The sequence below is a fragment of the Lactuca virosa genome, chromosome 2 (assembly GCF_052849685.1).
Source record: "Lactuca virosa cultivar CGN04683 chromosome 2, Lactuca_virosa_CGN04683_v6, whole genome shotgun sequence".
Taxonomy (NCBI): Eukaryota; Viridiplantae; Streptophyta; class Magnoliopsida; order Asterales; family Asteraceae; genus Lactuca; species Lactuca virosa.
Genome location: NC_136427.1, coordinates 300,864,489 through 300,881,731, shown reverse-complemented (window position 1 = coordinate 300,881,731; position 17,243 = coordinate 300,864,489). Strand labels below are relative to the sequence as shown.

The 17,243-nt window shown below is 41.0% G+C and overlaps 1 protein-coding gene across 3 annotated transcripts; it reads left to right on the top strand.

The window, feature by feature from the left end:
• Positions 1 to 5,634: 5,634 nt before the first annotated feature.
• LOC145161534 (uncharacterized) lies at positions 5,635 to 7,280 on the top strand. 3 transcript variants are annotated; one of them, XM_079081081.1, is made up of 5 exons: positions 5,635 to 5,964; positions 6,122 to 6,174; positions 6,506 to 6,608; positions 6,710 to 6,836; positions 6,952 to 7,280. In XM_079081081.1, exons 1-5 carry the CDS (start codon positions 5,875 to 5,877, stop codon positions 7,062 to 7,064), a joined length of 486 nt encoding a protein of 161 aa, XP_078937207.1. In that variant the 5' UTR covers positions 5,635 to 5,874; the 3' UTR covers positions 7,065 to 7,280. The 3 variants fall into 3 exon arrangements, 1 of the variants encoding a protein (XP_078937207.1); XR_013738528.1 differs by adding an exon at positions 6,260 to 6,303 and having other exon boundaries at positions 5,636 to 5,964; positions 6,710 to 7,280; XR_013738527.1 differs by adding an exon at positions 6,260 to 6,303 and having other exon boundaries at positions 5,635 to 6,174; positions 6,710 to 7,280.
• The last annotated feature ends 9,963 nt before the right edge of the window (positions 7,281 to 17,243 follow it).

Here is a 17,243-nt window from a genome sequence, read left to right as displayed (position 1 = left end):
TGATCCTTGGAGGAAAATGAGAGAATGAAAGAAGTATGAAGAGAGGGGATGGGTTTTTATACTTAGACAAGGAGTGGGGCTGGTCATGTAGTGGGTATGAGTTGGTCATGTAGTGGGTAAGAGCTGGTCATGTAGTGGGAAAAAGTTGGCCATGTAGTGGGTGTGAGTGGTGGCATGTGACATAAAGTAAAGTAAAGTCATCTTTCCACCTCAAGCACCTCCCCCACTAATTATTGGTATGAATGGCCCTAAAAACGTGGGGATTACTGAAATATAGAGTTCTAACTGTAAAAATAAAGTTTTTGGTGAAAATCCCGCGTTAAAATGATGAAAAACGGGCCTAAAACAAAGTCGTAGTCGAAAAACCGGAACAATTATGACACGCAAAAATGCATGTCGTCTTATTTTATGACAGGGGCTTCCTTGATACTCATTGCGTGTCATCAACACGCGCGTCGTAAGGTTACGACAGACAAATGTGTGTCGTCTTCCTTTATGACAGGGACTTCGGTCCTGAAGCTTCAGTTTTGGGTCCTTAAGCCTATTTTACCCGTTTTTACCCCGTTTCAAGTGGTTTTTGACCCAGTTAAGGGTCGGGATGGCCCGAATGATTACAGAAATTTAAAGGAACTTTTGAGAGAGATTTGGGAGAGATTTTAATAGAGAGAGGTTGAGTGAAAGAGATTGTGAGAGGTTTCGTTTGTGATCTTTTTGAGTGTCCGGCTTTGCAACGAAAGGTCCATAAACCCCGTTAAGCCATGATTTAGTGTCTTACACAATCCCGATGATTGTGCAATAGTGTTTTATCGCTTTGGTTCGTTGTTTAGCACTGTTAAGGCTAAGGAAAATCAAACACATGAATTTTTCAAATGATGTTTTCTCATTGAAATAGCGAATTGTATAATGTAAACCCTAACATACAAGGGTTAATGGAGTTGACCGGTTTGACTTGTTGACTTTGTTTGACTTTGACTTGACCAAAATTTGACGGTTGTCACATCATAAAACTTACCTAGATCCCAGAAGAGTTCTAGAACCGAACATAAGGATTAAAATACTATAGGAGTATTTTACGATGTTGTAACGACCGAATCGGAAACTTACCCAAGAATCCGTTATTCAAGGATCAATCATGTAGCTATAATACATTGGAAGAATTATTAGATTCGATGCCTATTAACTATTCCTTTACCATCACCTCGCGTAGATAGCATGGCTGGATTCCATCTTTTTGGCGACCCGTACTTTCCCAACCAAGGAAATGGTGGATGGATCGAGCCAGAGCCAGAAGGAAACCATGAAATCCCTTTGGACGATGGCTTTGCCGAACCCTTTCCTGAAGAGACTGACTCGGAACCCGAAGTCGAGAACTTACCCCCAGTGGCCCCAATACCAAATCTTAACCCTCGAGTTGAGTTCCAAGGTCCAACGTCTATGTGGGTCGGGAGTTTGAATAGGTGGAGCCACGAGCAAGACCAACCCCTCCCATACAACGGAAACCGCAACTTCTACAATCTGAACGAAGGAGGACCCGCAGACAGGGCTCTTCCAATCCTGATACGACGTGTGGCTCGCAATGTGGAGCTAGGTATGGCAACCCTTCAGCGAACTGTGGAGCTCGAAGCAGATTCGGACACCAGCACAGATCGCATTCGTCGCCTCAAGATTGCTCATGCAAGAGCTGCTAGGCACAATGAAGCTCTGCAATGAGAATTAGCTACGACCCAAGCCGAAGTCACAGAGCTCCGATCACACCATTCAGGGTACGAGAGACGCCTGCTTGGTGTGGAACGCCAGCTGGCCGAATTAAGGTTTCACTTGAGGAGTACCCGTCGCCGATAAAGGAATACTCTACTCGTTCTTCCTTTTTGGTCTAAGGAATAACTTTCATGTTTATATTATGAGTAGCCCTTTTCCGTAGACATCTTTTCTAGATTCTATTATGTGAGGATAATTTAGGCCTATTTTTAGGTCGAGGGTTCTGAAATATGTAATCTCAGTTTCAGCTGTGATGGCTACAATCACTTTTCGATTAAAGATTATCATTGTCAAAGTATATCTTAGACCGGTAACACGCAAATTAAGCAAATTATCCAGGTCCTGCCGCTGTTTGTCTTTAAAGCATGTATTATAGGAGGTACTTTTACCTTAGACGATCATTCCTTTTCCCCATCGATTTCATATCAGTCTACATGAAAGACTTCGATGTCCTAATCGGCATGAGATGGTTGAGCCCCAAATCGTGCTGATGTCCTTTGCTTCGAGAGGAGGATTCGTCTCAATCCTTCCATCTGACGAAGTCCTCACTGGTTATGGTGATAAAATTTGTTCGAACCTTCGTATCATTTCCTGCGCCAAAGCACAGAAGTATCTGCGAAAGGGATGCCATGCATTCCTGGCTCATGTTGTCGATGAGACGCAAAAAGTTAAAGACCTCGAAAACATCTACGAAGTCTGCAACTTTCCTGATGTCTTTCCCAAAGACATTCCAGGAATTCCTCCCGAGCGTCAAGTTGAATCCTGTGTCGACTTGATCCCCGAAGCTACCCTTATAGCTAACCCTTCATATCATCTAGAGCCGGAGAAAATGGGGGAAGTTATCCAGCCAGCTCAATGAGCTAAGCAACCAGGAGTTCGTAAATTTATTGTATGTGAATTCTATTGTGTTCAGATCTTTTCTATTCTTGCTAAGACCTCATCATGGGGATGTGGGTCGAATCAATGAGAATCAGATAGCAAAACGGGAAATCCCAATGCATAGATAAACATTTAGGATACATCCAGAGGCAACCATAGTTGTTCACAAGCTTCTTTTCTTGACGTGTAGCAGATCATGCCTCCGAAGGAACGTAACCAACCCACCAGTAAGACACCAGTACTCCAGATGGACTCAGCCACGTTCCAAGCCACTGGCACAGCAGCCGTAGCAGCCGCCCTAGCGGTTCTTAACGCTAACAACACAAATGTGGGCAGAAGGGTTAATGGCAATCCAAATCTTGGTGTTAACCAGTCTCAACAACAAGTGCCTACTAGAAAGGTCACACCTGATCTCCAACCTAACATCCTGAAACGGAAGTTCCAAGGAAGTTGTTCGACCCAAAGACCTACTGAGATGCAACGAATTGGAACAGTCAGTACCCCAGTCATCCCTGTTGTTCCAACACCAACCATACCCTACTGTGGAAACCTTCCGCACTGCAACAAATGCAACTACCATCATCATGGAGTCTGTCGAGTGCTGTATTGCACTAGATGCAACAGGAAGGGGCACACCTCCCGCAGTTGTAGGACCCTAGTCAAGTTCATCACTCCGACTACAAAAGTTGGGACAAGTTCAACCTGTTACCTCTGTGGTAGTGTAGGACATTTCAAAAGAAATTGTCCAAAGGCTAAGGATGGCCAGGAAGCTCGCTTTGTAAAGACCCCGACTCAACACCTCACTTCCACTACCGACGCTAGCATGGTTCGAGTGTGCTGTACATGTGGCGAAATGGGACATTTCAAAAGAGACTGCCCAACAGAGAAGAACAATGAGGAAACAGGAGGAGTCTGACCCCAGAGGATGAGGAAGCGTCGAAGGACACTGCCATGTTTTGGTACGTTTTCGAAAACCTCAATAATTGTTCATAACTGTGATTACTTTCTCGTCGGGATTAAATCACAAAATCCTTATAAGGTTTAAGGCCTTAATGAACAAATTATGATAACTTAGTGAATACATTAGGGTCAGTTGTAGTTATGCCTGGCTTGTATACACCGAACGATCTTAGAGGGATCTAGTAAGAACCTTTTCACAAAAGTTCATAGTTTCAAAACATCAGAACCCTCGTGTTAGTAGTACCCATTAACCTCGAATCAAACGCAGAAAACACCAGATACTTTCATCTAGGGATACCAATGTGCTAACAAAACGATCCTCCTGGATTAACATAACGCACGATTCTACGACGTCATCCTGTATAGTCCGACTAAGTCTACGAAAGTCTCTTGTAGGGAGAGCGTGACTGTTGTGTATAGATCTATACGGGACTGACAATCCCGCATCTCGCTGCTAGCTACAGTGGGACCGGCAGGTCTACGGGTGACAAAGTCATTAAGGATATCGGTCGTTGCGGGCCATATCCAGTCAGTTATGGTCATGACCCTCACAACGTAGATAGCAGAGATTTACTTTTGTAATAATGAATCAAGTGAACTAACCTCAAAGTAATAACCGATTTAATTACTGGAGGGTATTAATAATAATATCTTCAGGACTTAGTTCATCACGGTTTTCTTTTATTTAGTTGTTTAAAGCTAATGTACCTCTCTGGGTGTAACCAGGGTTTTTAAAAGAAAACTGTTTTTATTAATACGAGTATGGTAGATACTTGCATACCTCAGTTTAAAACGAATAATCAACCATCAACCTTTAAGGAAAATATAGGATTTTCTCGGGATAAACCGGCTATTCAAAACGGATTTGTTTATCATGTAATCAACGGATATTCATATTCATTCCACGACACCTTGGATTGTACGTATCTTGGTACGAATCCGGACGTCATGGAAGGAATGGGTTTTCAAACATGTTTTTATTAAGAAAATATAGGATTTTCTTGAGGAACACTTTTCAAAAGGATCAAAGAACATGTTCCACCAAAAACTAAACGCTTATGAACTCACCAGCTTTATGCTGATATTCTTTCAAAACTGCTTGTATTCTCAGGGAATTAGTAGACAGGTACTTCCAGGAATTTGGAGAAGTCGGAGCGTTAGAGTCACGTCTTTCCATTTTACTTTTGATATGAACAAAACTATGTATTAAACAATGTAAACCTTTTTCATATATGTATTCATAGTCTGGTTGTGTTTACTATGCTTGCTATGATACAATTGTTGTGATACTACGCATGACGTCAACCACCCCCGAACGTTTCTGCCATTCCGGTTTGGGGGTGTAACACACTACGAGGTTCAAGCTTGTCGTGAGTCTCTTGTCTTACGAAAGCCTCGCAACCCCAAACCTTGATATGTGCCAACGAGGGAGCTTTCCCTGTCCACATCTCGTGAGGAGTTTTGGCAACCTTCTTTGTAGGGACTGATATGGGCATATTTAGTCATATAATTCATGCATTATCTTAATACTTTATCTTGATTTTACCTCATTTAATGAACAAAAGGTGCTTAATTAGTTTAGAATTTCATTTTTTAGCAACAATGACATGCTCGGATGGAAAAGGAAGCGGATTTAGCAATTGGAAGCTTGGATATTGGATTTTGAAGAAAGAAGGATGTTGCTAGACATAGGGATGAGCAGCGGAAGCGGGTACCTGCTTTCGGAACCGGAACTGCCGGTTCTAGAACTGGAACTGCCTTAAGCGGTTCCGATTCCGATTCCTAAAGTGGCGGAACCGCCTTAAGCGGTTTCGGTTAATTCTCATTTTTATAAAACTGATACCCGCTGGATACCCGTCGGTTTCGGTTCCAATACCGGGTACCCGGAACCGGCGGTTACCCGGAACCGATACCGACGGATACCCGCCTTTTTATAATATATATATATATATATATATATATATATATATATATTTAATTTTTATATTTTGGTGCCTTTGTTTTTAAAAATTAGGGTAAAAGAACTAATAATGTGAAGTATTCGTTTTTAGGGTTTGTGACTCTGTGTGATTCATTCTTACAAACAACCGCCGACACCCTACACTATGTTCTCTCGATCAAAAGACATTCTCACCATTTCTCTTCCCTCTGGTAAATTTGATTTGCTGGTGTTGCTCGACTCATTCGATACAATGGAGTAGAAGACGACGGTGGACTCCCTCAATTCGAGTTCATATCTCGTAACCCTCCCTCAATCTCCCGCTCACGCTGTTCTCCATGTTCAATCGACGACCATCGATGTTCAATCGCCGACCATCGATGTTCAATCGTCAACCATCGCCGCAACTACAAGTCTTCATCTTCAAGGTCAGATTCTGGAACTGTTGCCTCCATCTGTTAATATGTCGATTTCGATTATTCCATCTGTTAATATGTCGTTTTTCTGTTGATTGTAAATTGGAATTACGAAATTGCATCTGTTGACTGTAACTTGGAATTTGGAACTGTTACCTGCTGTTTTTAGTCCTGCTCGATCGAAGGTTTAATCGAAGTTTCAATCGAAGGTTCATCTGTTCTGTAAGTTCTTTTTTATCAGCTTTTACAATAATCAAATCAATTCGTAAAATCAGTTCACTTGGTTTAATCGAAGGTTTAATCGCAGGTTGAGTTTAAGGTATAATCGAAGGTTCAGTCTTTAATCAACTGGTAATATTAGTTCTCTTGTTTTGTGCTTTGTGGTATAATCGAAGGTTCAATATTTAACTCAGTTCACTTGTGAAACAAGTAAACAGGAAATTGATTATAGTATACGTGGAAAAGATGAAATTGAAGTATTCTAGTTAGGGATTGTCTTGTTGTAATGTGGCTATTAGGGTTAAATCTTTATACCATAATCATATGTATGTAGGAGATGGGCTAATGGTGTATCTACTGAAGAAATTTTCAATATTCATTCATGTGCATCAAAAGCACCATCAGGCAGCAGGAACTCCCATCAAAAGCACCATCAGGTATATATATAATATATAATATATAATACGTAGTATATGATATATGATATGGTAGATGTTGTTGTTAATATGGTCTATATATAATATATATATATATGCAGATGAAAATCAAAGTCCCATGCTCTTGCTGTTATATTGGGCAAACACTTGAGTTAGTTCCCAGACGTATTGAGATTAGTAAGCAATCTGTGTTGTATAAACTGGAGCGCACAACATCCATTCTTCCAGGAAAGTGTATCATGTTTCAGTCCATGATACATAACTCACATTTATTATATAGATAAATATTTTTTTAAATACACTTAATTTTATTTTTTCACTCCCTTTGTTAATCTTGCTACAGATATCATTCTATCCATAAGCATCTCAAGCTTCTTATTCGAAGAGCCAAATGCTGCCCACATTCAGAGCTGTGATATTGTTGCCTTCAACAAATCTTTTTCGTTTTTTTCCTGAAGTTGTATGATTGATTAGTTTGCTAATGTGACTGGTTTTGTGATTGCAGAATTCGATGATGTTGTTGTTGTTGTTTTGTGATGTTTTGCTATTGCTTTTTTGCTGTTTTGAGACTGTTTATGTTTTGTTGTTTTGTAGTTTGTTGGGGACTTGTTAAATTCCATTTGTTGTTGTTTTGCTGTTTGAGATCAAGTTTTTTTTAATTGTTTTAGTTTATATCTTGAATTCATATTACTTATAAAAGTTAATTACAAAGACATGTATAAAATAAAAAAAATTAATATTCAAAAAACCTAGTAACCAGAACCGAATCCGGTCTTGGCGGTTCCGGGAGCGGTTCCAATTTTTTAGGAACTGGTGTAAGCGGTTCCGGTGCCAATACCAATAATTTCAGAACCGCCGGTTCCGGGAGCGGTTCCAGTTCCAGCTAAAATAGGCGGGTACCCGGTTATGCTCATCCCTAGCTGGACAGCTTGACCCCTCGTCAGTGTTTTGGCCATATCTCATGAACCGTAACTCCGATTGACAAGATTCAAAATGTTATGAAAACTAGACACAATTTCAGACGACTTTCATGTTTTGAGAAAATGCTGATTCCAAACATACTCGACGAGTTGGGCCTCAACTCAACGAGTTGATCAGAAAGTTCGCGATTCTTGACGTTGACTTGTCGTACACAGGTCTTAAGTGATGGACTCGTCGAGTCAGTCACTGGACTCGACGAGTCATCTCTGTTTTGTGAAAATCTATATAAAGGACACTCCTGCCCGATACCTAGGCCTTCTCATGAACCCTTGGAGGCTAAGCAACGATTGAAAGTGCTGCTGAGGTGTTGGAAACCAGATAATCAACCCTACATTCGTTTTTGAGGAGAATCAAGGCAAATTTAGGTTTAATCTTTACTTAATCTTTTGTTTGAGCTATGTATGAACCAATTGATTTCTTTTTTGAGTTAGTTTCTGTTGTGATCATGAGCTAAGACTCATATCTTCTGTTTAGGATAGATGATTTTGTGAATATGGTTTGATTTTTGTGGTTGGATTAATTTAATTTGGTGAATATTGTTTGGTTAAGCTTGTTAAAGACCTTTATGTGTTAACAACAACTATTTTCTGTTAATTAACCAGTAAATTAAGTTGCATGAACATCTCTTAATTGCTAATCTCATATGATTTATGTGAAAACATTGTTATATGCCTAAGAATAGCGAACGTGAAACTAGGGTTAACTAGGGAATGGGTAAGTTAATGTGTGAGCTTGTGTGACGAACCATCAACAAGAGGTTAATTGAACGACCAATTCAATTAGCTACTACAAGTCTTACTTAACCCGCATCAATAAACTGGGGAATTAGTTAATTTAACCAACTGGCCATTGATTGAATTGATTTGTTTTCTAAGGATTAGTAATAGCGAACGTGAACCTAATTACACTAATCGGTAGCCAATGTTAGTTAATCCATTGCACTTGCCATAAAAATCAACCATAGGAACAAATGATTAAAACCTAAACAGAAGTCTCCTTAATTATTGAATTTAGTTGAATTTTTGTTTGGCTGTTAATTGCTTAGTTTAAGTGTTATTTAAGTTTCTAGTCTTGTAAAACTACAGAAAACCCTTTCCTTTATTATTTGTTTTTAGATAATTCTAGTAGTTAGTTTAATTGCCGTTCCCTGTGTTCGATACCCTGCTTGCTAGATCTATACCACCAATTGACAGGTACACTGCCTTTTGTGTGTCTAATTTACATTAAAAAGTATGAATAAAACTAGTTCGTTTCACACACATCAAGTTTTTGGCACCGTTGCCGGGGAACGGTTCTAAAATTTATTTTAATTGCAAGTATTACCGATCCTTTGTGTGAGATTTATCTCATATAAAGTTACGAGTTTTTTTGTTTTAATATTTGTTATGTATTTTCCAAATCTCGATGCTTTTGATGCTTTTCTTGAGGAAGTAGTACAAGAAATTGAGCAAGAAGATGAGGAGTATGAATCAGATGATGATTTGAAGGAATTTGGAAGATGGTTAGATAACATCTTGCCCAACACACAAGAGCAATCTGAGTTACAAGAGCTAGATCTACAAGATGAAGAATTTAATCCAGACAAAGTTTTGGAGGAGCTGGAAAGATTGCTAGCAAAGAGGTCAGATGAAGAACAAGAAAAACCTAAGTTGTAGGAACCAAGCCGTGGTTTGACCATTACCACGACGTGGCCCCCTATTCTTCCGGTTTGTGTTTCGAAGCATGGGGTGACGACTCCAACTTTGGAGAAAGTTCTGAATCACGATCCATTTCTGATTAGTACCCGACCGGTTCCAACCCTTGTCAAGATTCTTGGGTTACATGAATTAAAGCTCGTTTGGCCAAATTTTGAAGCAAAGAGCCAAATTTTAGGAATTGGTCCAAAGAAAATATTCAATGCAACGGATAGATTGACATTGAGTTTATTGGAAGTTTATTAAGTTGAGAGTCCATCTAAAAACCCGCACAAAAGGAAGCGCTTGCGGGAGGCAACCCGTCATTAGAGTTCTATTTTCTTTTTCTTTCTAAACTTCTAGTATTTAAGGATAATTTAGGATTTTTATTTTGATGTTTTTTTCATTACTTGGTATTTGTTTTTGATCTTTTCAGTTTGAGTGTAAGGATGCATGCGAGAGTCTAGAGTCAAGGATAACCAATGGAAAAATCGAGTCCAGGCGAGAGAGAAAACGAAGTTTTGAGTCTAATTACGAGTCCGATGATGAAAGAGGTTATTAAGAGTTCATTTAATGAAGAAAAATGGGGAAAGTATCAATTTAAAATTCCCCATGTAACACCGGATTGCTGGTATGTGTTTTATTTATGAATTTTATGTATTTTCTCTGGAACTCGACGAGTTGATGGCCCAACTCGTCGAGTAGAGACGGGATCCGCGGGAAGTTTAAGTGACCTACTCGACGAGTCGGGGACTGACTCGGCGAGTAGGTGTTGTTTGGGTGAAACCATAAATTTGAGGGTTTGCACCCTATTTAAACGTCTTATTGCAGCCTCCATCACCCCTTATGCTCCCAGAACACCTCACATCGAAACCCTAGCCGCTTTGAGTGATCTAAGGCCATTTTTGGTGCTTTTGGGTGGTTTGTGAAGCTTGAAAGGAAGGAAGAAGCTTGGGAATTCAAGTTGGGGCTTGTAGATCCGGAGATCTTATTCTATCTTCAGCTCAATCAAGGTAAATGCCCCCTGTTTTGGTCTTCCATTTGGTTGTTCATCTTTAGAGCTTAGATTTTGGGTGTATTTAGGGCTTTCTAAGCCATTTTCGGATTTGTGAGGTGATTCATGGGGTTCTACTTTCAGATCTGAGTCATTGGAGGGGTCTCATGGCATAAAGGTGCCAACTATATGGCCATGAGAGCCCCATGCACATTGTAGAGCACCTTTTATGGATTTTTGAGCCAAAGACCCCATGCATGTGCACCAAGTTTGGAACTTTACGTATAAAATGGACATTAGGAGGCCAGATCTAGGGTTTTGACATGTTAAGACCCATTTAAATCGACTGTATAGTAAGGGTCAAGAAGGGACTCGACGAGTTGTTCTTGGAACTCGGCGAGTCGGTGTGTAGTGACCACTAAATCCCTTCTGTGGTTGGACTAGTGGTTCGGGAAGGAAGTCCCGTAAATGTTTAGACTCGTAAAGGGGACTGGGAGTCATGGGACTCGACGAGTGTATGAACAGACTCGGCGAGTCCAAGGCAATCTCCCAACTCTTGAAGATGAACTCGACGAGTTGTTCATACAACTCGGCGAGTCACAGACTGGACATGTTCATAGGATGAAGGTGAACTCGATGAGTTGTTCATACAACTCGGCGAGTCGGACGAAGGTTCATTCAATTATATTATAGAAGGAGAACTCGTCGAGTCGTTGCTAAACTCGACGAGTAGAGTCGGGAAGGGGTCAGAAGAAAGAATAGGACTCGGCGAGTTGGCGGCCCAACTCGGCGAGTCAGGTCAACTGGAAGTTGACTTTGACCAAGGCTTTGACTTTGACCAGGGGTAAATGAGTCACTTTACCCAAAGATTAGTTAGTAGTGTTTGACTAAGTGTCTTTATGGGAATTGTAGCCGGGGAGTTTCCGAAGCAGCAGTCAGACATTTCCCGATCAGCATTTCAGTAGTCAGCCTTACGAGGTGAGTTGCCTTCCAGTAGTGTTGGGTCTACGGCCACAATGCCGACCCATCAGTAGGAGTTGTATGTTAGATGATTGTCTTTGTGATAATTATATGGTGTGTTGCTATCTGATATGCTTTATGTGCTAAGATGCTATGATATATGTGTACTAGTGGTAGGGGTGATATGGCTCCTAGTTACCGGTTGAAAGAGACCGAAGGGGGAAGATAGTACCCATGCATGACTAGCAGTGTGAATATGAGATGTTATTATGTGATAGTTGTAGGGGGTAAAATAGTCCCCGGTTACCGGTTGAAAGATACCGAAGGCAGTTACTGGTTGAAAGATACCGAAGGCGGTTACCGGTTGAAAGATGCCGAAGGGGAGCCCAACTCCCAGTTATGCCAGACAGATACCGGTTGAAAGATACCGAGGGATAGGCATTATGTGGTATGTGGTATGATGGGGGAACTCACTAAGCTTTGTGCTTACAGTTTACATTTTTGGTTTCAGGTACCTCTTTAGCGAAGGGGAAGGAGCCGGCGCGGTAGCGGCACATCACACACACACTGGATTCCGCACTATGATATTCTTGGGAATGTACTCTGATTTTATTACTATTGACGATATGGTTTTGAGACACGTTGTTACAGTTTATAAATTGATTTGACATTGGTAATGTTTTTGGTAAACTATTTTATGAGTTACTTAATCAAAAATGAAATTTTTGGTCTTGAAAATTGGGACGTTACACCCCACACACATCAAAATCGGACCTGGAGCAAAAACATTTTTTTTCCATACAACGATGGACTCGGCGAGTGCACTTACCTACTCGACGAGTCCCAGTATAAAAACTCGACTTCTGCCAGTATTATGCTACTACTCGGCGAGCCACCCTACAGACTCGACGAGTTGATCCTTATTTTGTCTCTCAAGCTAATGATTTGATAATATTTGATACGACAATTGGCTACATTTTTGAAGAACATTTTCTGAGCGTTTCCGAGAGTTTTTTCCGTCTACATTTGGAGCTATACCACATGAGATTTGACGCCCGAGATATGGATGAGCTGTTCCCATGTCTAAAGATGGAGCTTTCAATGTCAAACATCAACCTCACGACTACTATCCCATGGGAGTTTGTTCCAATTCCCTCTTCACTTTTGTGTTTTTCTTTTCATGCATAACATGCAAAGGGGACATTGCATGAATTAAGTGTGGGGTAGGGGGTTGGTTACATTAGTTGACTTAGAATCTTAATCATAGGCTTAATTTTATTTTTTTTTTGCATAAAATTGCTAGGACTTAATTTAGAAAATTTTGGTAAAAGCAATTAAGATTCCATGCTAGTATTGTGTTTGATGATTTTATGAGGACCCAAATGTTTAGTTGAGCCTATATACGTTCTAGTGTATTTGTGGCCCCCTTTATTCTAGTGAAATCATGGGACAAAAACACAATCTCGCTTAGTTTGAGGAATGCAATATGTTTAGCATCGTGTACTTGAAATGTATCGAAGAAAACTAATGCCTTAACCAATAAAGGTTGAAGTTGAGCGCCCTTGCTTAAGCATGTAGGTTTTGAGAGAAAAAAGTGAGATACGTGTGAATTGTTTTTTTAAAAAAAAGAGAGAATTACAAAAAAAGTTGGAAGAATTTTTGGAGCATTCAAGTATAAAGTATGAAGATCAAAGATCAAAAATTCTAAAGAAATTCAAAAATTGAATATACCAAAAATCAAACGAAAAGGTGGTGAATTCAAAGAAATCAAAGATCAAATTATCAAAGAAGTGAAGAATTCCAAAGAGCTCCATTGTGGTATCGAAAAGCTGTAAATTTTTTTCTAGATTATGTATGCTTGGGTTGCTTGACCAAAAATACCTTGAGGTTAGAAAGTTTTCTGCGGATGGATTCGGAGGGATGCATAAAATGAGCGTTGTTCAAAAGAAGTGGGCGAGTGTTTATGAGGATTGTAAGTATTTAGAATTAGGGGGTCCTTAGGAAAAAATTTAGACACAAATGCATGCGTTGCGGTCTTGGCATAATGGCTGGGTTCAATTGGGATTGTCTTATGTGATATTAGTGTGCTAAACTTCAGTTTTGCTTGGGGGCAAGCAAAAGTCAAGTGTGGGATATTTTGATATGGACATATTTAGTCATATAATTCATGCATCTTAATACTTTATGTTGATTTTATCTCATTTAATGAACAAAAGGTGCTTAATTAGTTTAGAATTTCATTTTTCAGCAACAATGACATGCTCGGATGGAAAAGGAAGCAGATTTAGCAATTGGAAGCTTGGATCTTGGATTTTGAAGAAAGAAGGATGTTGCTGGACAGCTTGTGTAACACCCCGTTTATTTAATAAATAAATAAACGAATTAATGAATGAATAGTAGCCCTAAAATTTATAATTATATAGCAAGGTGTTGGTTTTGGGAAGCCAAATGCCATAAGTTGGATTACTCGGGGGTCAAAGTATAAATTCGAGATTTATTTTGTAAAGAGTTTAGAAGACAGGGGGATGTTTGGTAAGTATTAGACCTAATATGAAAGGATTTATGAAAAACAGGGGCTAAAAAATTAATTATGGACCTCATTTGAAAATAATTGTAGAGGAGGGGCTGCATGGTAGTTATGAGGACTTAAGTTGAAGGGTTTTTGGTTGGCTGGGGTTAAAAAGGTAAAATTTAGACTTCAATTGTAAAGGATTCAGGAGGCAGGGTTCAAAATTCAAATGGTAAATTTTGGATCATAGTTGAAAAGAATTGTATAGTGAGGGACCATTTCTGCTATTATGGCAATGACTTTAGTAGGGCATCGGGTATAAATACCTAAGGAACCCTAACCCTAAAAGGAAGTTGCAGCCGCCATCTCCATGCATCCTTATGCCCCCTTCACCGGCGCCACCTCTCCACTTTGTCCCTCCGGCCGTCATCCCTGCATAACCACCGATGAGAGCCATCCAGCCCGTAGTTATTCCCGTCGCCGGCAAAGACCACCGCCCCACTGTCGCTTTGCTGCCCGTAGCCGTTGTTCGTGTTGCTGTCGTCGGCTGCAGGCGTAGATGTGGCTACCAAACGACAGTTAATTCTGGCCTATGGCACCGCCGTCAATGGGCGCCTTCAACCATCCGATCCCGATGTTCCTTCTGCCGCCGCGCCATGCCTGATGAAGACGGATCCACCGACTGTTAGGGTGTTATGGCCGCCTCTTAGCGTCGTTGCCCACCCTCTTCACTTATTCTTCCCTATTGGCGTCGCTGCTGCGTCTCCGATGAAGACAAGGGTGTCGCCAGACTCTAGACTTCTGTTGCTGTTGTTACCACCAGGAATGGTCTTTGGCCACCGTCTGCTACCTCTTTCCGGTGCCACCAACCACCGTGGAAGGTGGCTGTGTGCGTGTTTCACTTCGTGTTTAGGTGTGTGCGGTTGTATCTCCACCAGTAGTATCTGTGTTTGGCTGTTTTGTTTAGCCGGAGTTCTCGGAAAAGCCGCCGCCACCACCATGAGGTGGTTGCTGCCACCATCTGCCACCACCGGCCACCACAAGGTGGCTATGTGTGTGTGTTTATTTTTTTAGTGTGTGTTTATTTTGGAAATATGCATTGTAAATTGTAAAAAAATGGAATAATGAGAAAGAAACCCTAACCACCACCGTTGGGTGGTGGCTGCCGCTACCGGCCGCCGTGTCGGGTGGCGGTGTGCCTTGATTGGATTGTGACACGTTTGGATGTTTGGAAAAAGGGACTAAAACCCTAATGGGCGTAATAAACCCTAGTGGGCCCAATGAAACCCTAATGGGCCCAATAAAGCTCTAATTGACCTGAAAGCCCAAACATGTGACTAATGGGCCTAATGAACCTTAATTGATCAAAAGACCTAGCTATTGGGCCTATTGGGCTAAGATGGGGTTGGAAACCCTAATTAGGGTTTAGAAAACCCTAATATTGGATTTATGGGCTTGGACCTAGCGGGACCCACATTTGGGCCATTTGAATGGAATTGTGTAATAAGCCCGACTTCACCATATGATATACCTAGTAGAGTAATGGACTTAATGGATTTAGTCCTTAATGGGTTAAGTGAGAAACACCTAACCCTAATTGTCATTTTATGTGAAACCCTAGTTTCACTTGGGATTTGTGTTGGGCCTTTCTATTGGGTTTTGGTGTTTGGGCCAATAATGGGCCATCCAAGGACAATCAATGGACCAGAATAATTAGATGGGCTTTAGTGTAAGGCCTATATGAAGGGTTGGGCCCAATTTGGAAAATTGGACCATAGATGGGCCATAGTTTGGGCCTAGATGATTATGAGACATTGGGCCATTGAAATGCCAAGTGTATGGACTGGACTAAATGGTTGGGCCTTTGAATATGACCATGTAAAGGTTTGGGCCCAATTTGGAAAATTGGGCCATATGTTGGGCTTTGATTCCTATATTGACTTTTGGGCCTATGGATTGGGCCTTGGGCTTGAATAAAGCCAAGCATGGGGTAATGTAGTAATGACCCCATGTATGTACTTATGGTTATGTAGTGGAACCCAATTATTAACTGGGTGATGTTTTGATATTGACAGTTCGGGAAGCTGTCATCTAGCAGCTGGGATTGTGTCTACGGGACTTCAGCAGTGTGAGGTGAGTTACCTTCCAGTAGCGGTGGGTCTACGGCCACAATGCCGACCCACCAGTAGGAGTTGTATATTAGATGATTGTCTTTGTGATATTCATCTAGGTTTTCTACTACCTGATATGTTTATGTGATAGCATGATATATTATATGTGATAGTGGTAGTAGGAGGGGAATGGTCCCCAAGTTCGGTTGTTAGGACCGAAGGGCAGTTCGGGCACCCCAGATATGCCTGACAGTATGTTTATGCTATGTTATTATGTGGTAGTAGTAGGAGGTGAAATAGTCCTCGTATCTCGGTCGTAGGGACCGAAGGGTAGGTCGGGCACCCCAGATATGCCTGACAGTACGATTATGTTATGATATGTGTGATAGTAGTAGTAGGGGGTGAAATAGTCCCCGGAGTTCGGTTGTTAGGACCGAAGGGTAGGTCAGCACCCCAGAATGGCTTGACATGGGTAGGTCAGCACCCCAGAATGGCTTGACATGGGTAGGTCAGCACCCCAGAATGGCTTGACATGGGTAGGTTAGCACCCCAGAACTGCTTGACAGGGTAGGTCGGCACCCCAGAATGGCCGGACCGGGTTGGTCGGGCACCCCAGAATTGCCCGGCAGTATGTATGCTACGTGATTGTATGGTATGTGGTATGATGGGGGAACTCACTAAACTTCGTGCTTACGGTTTACAGTTTTGGTTTCAGGTACTCATTTTCAAAGGAAAGGAGCCGGCTCGATCGCAGCGCATCACACTATGGTTTTCCACACATGAGATCTTTGGGATTACACTCTGATATCGTTTTATGATAACATGTTTTGATTATTTCTACTTTGGTTTTGACATGACATGATATTATAGATGTTTCCTTATACTGTTGGTTTTATAATAACTTATCTAAAAATGAAATTTTTGGCCTTAAATTTTGGGATGTTACAAGTTGGTATCAGAGCCTTGGTTTGAGGGATTCGGACACACTCTCGGGTGTGTCTGAACTCAAACTAAGGACTTGGTATGAAAATTTTCAAAAGTAAAAACCCTTTTATAAAAAGAAGTTTGAAAAGAATTTGAAAAGAGAACAGAACTTTGAAAAGAACAAAGTGTGTGATGCGTGCAATCAGCCGAGCTCAAGTAAGTTTTCCCCAAGATACCCATACATGTTATGTTATGATATGATATAATATGATATGGTTATGAGAACTGCATGCTAGATTAGGGCTGAGGATCTAGGAGGATGCCTTATATGCCTATTGTATGTGCTTGTAGACTTGCATGCTAGTACTGATCAGTCAGTGATAGGATAGCCTGTTTAGGTTATGCCTGATTGTATGAGCCTTTGAATTGCATGTAGAGATTCCTGATTAGAGGATATAAAGGTTTGATTGGAATATGATGGTT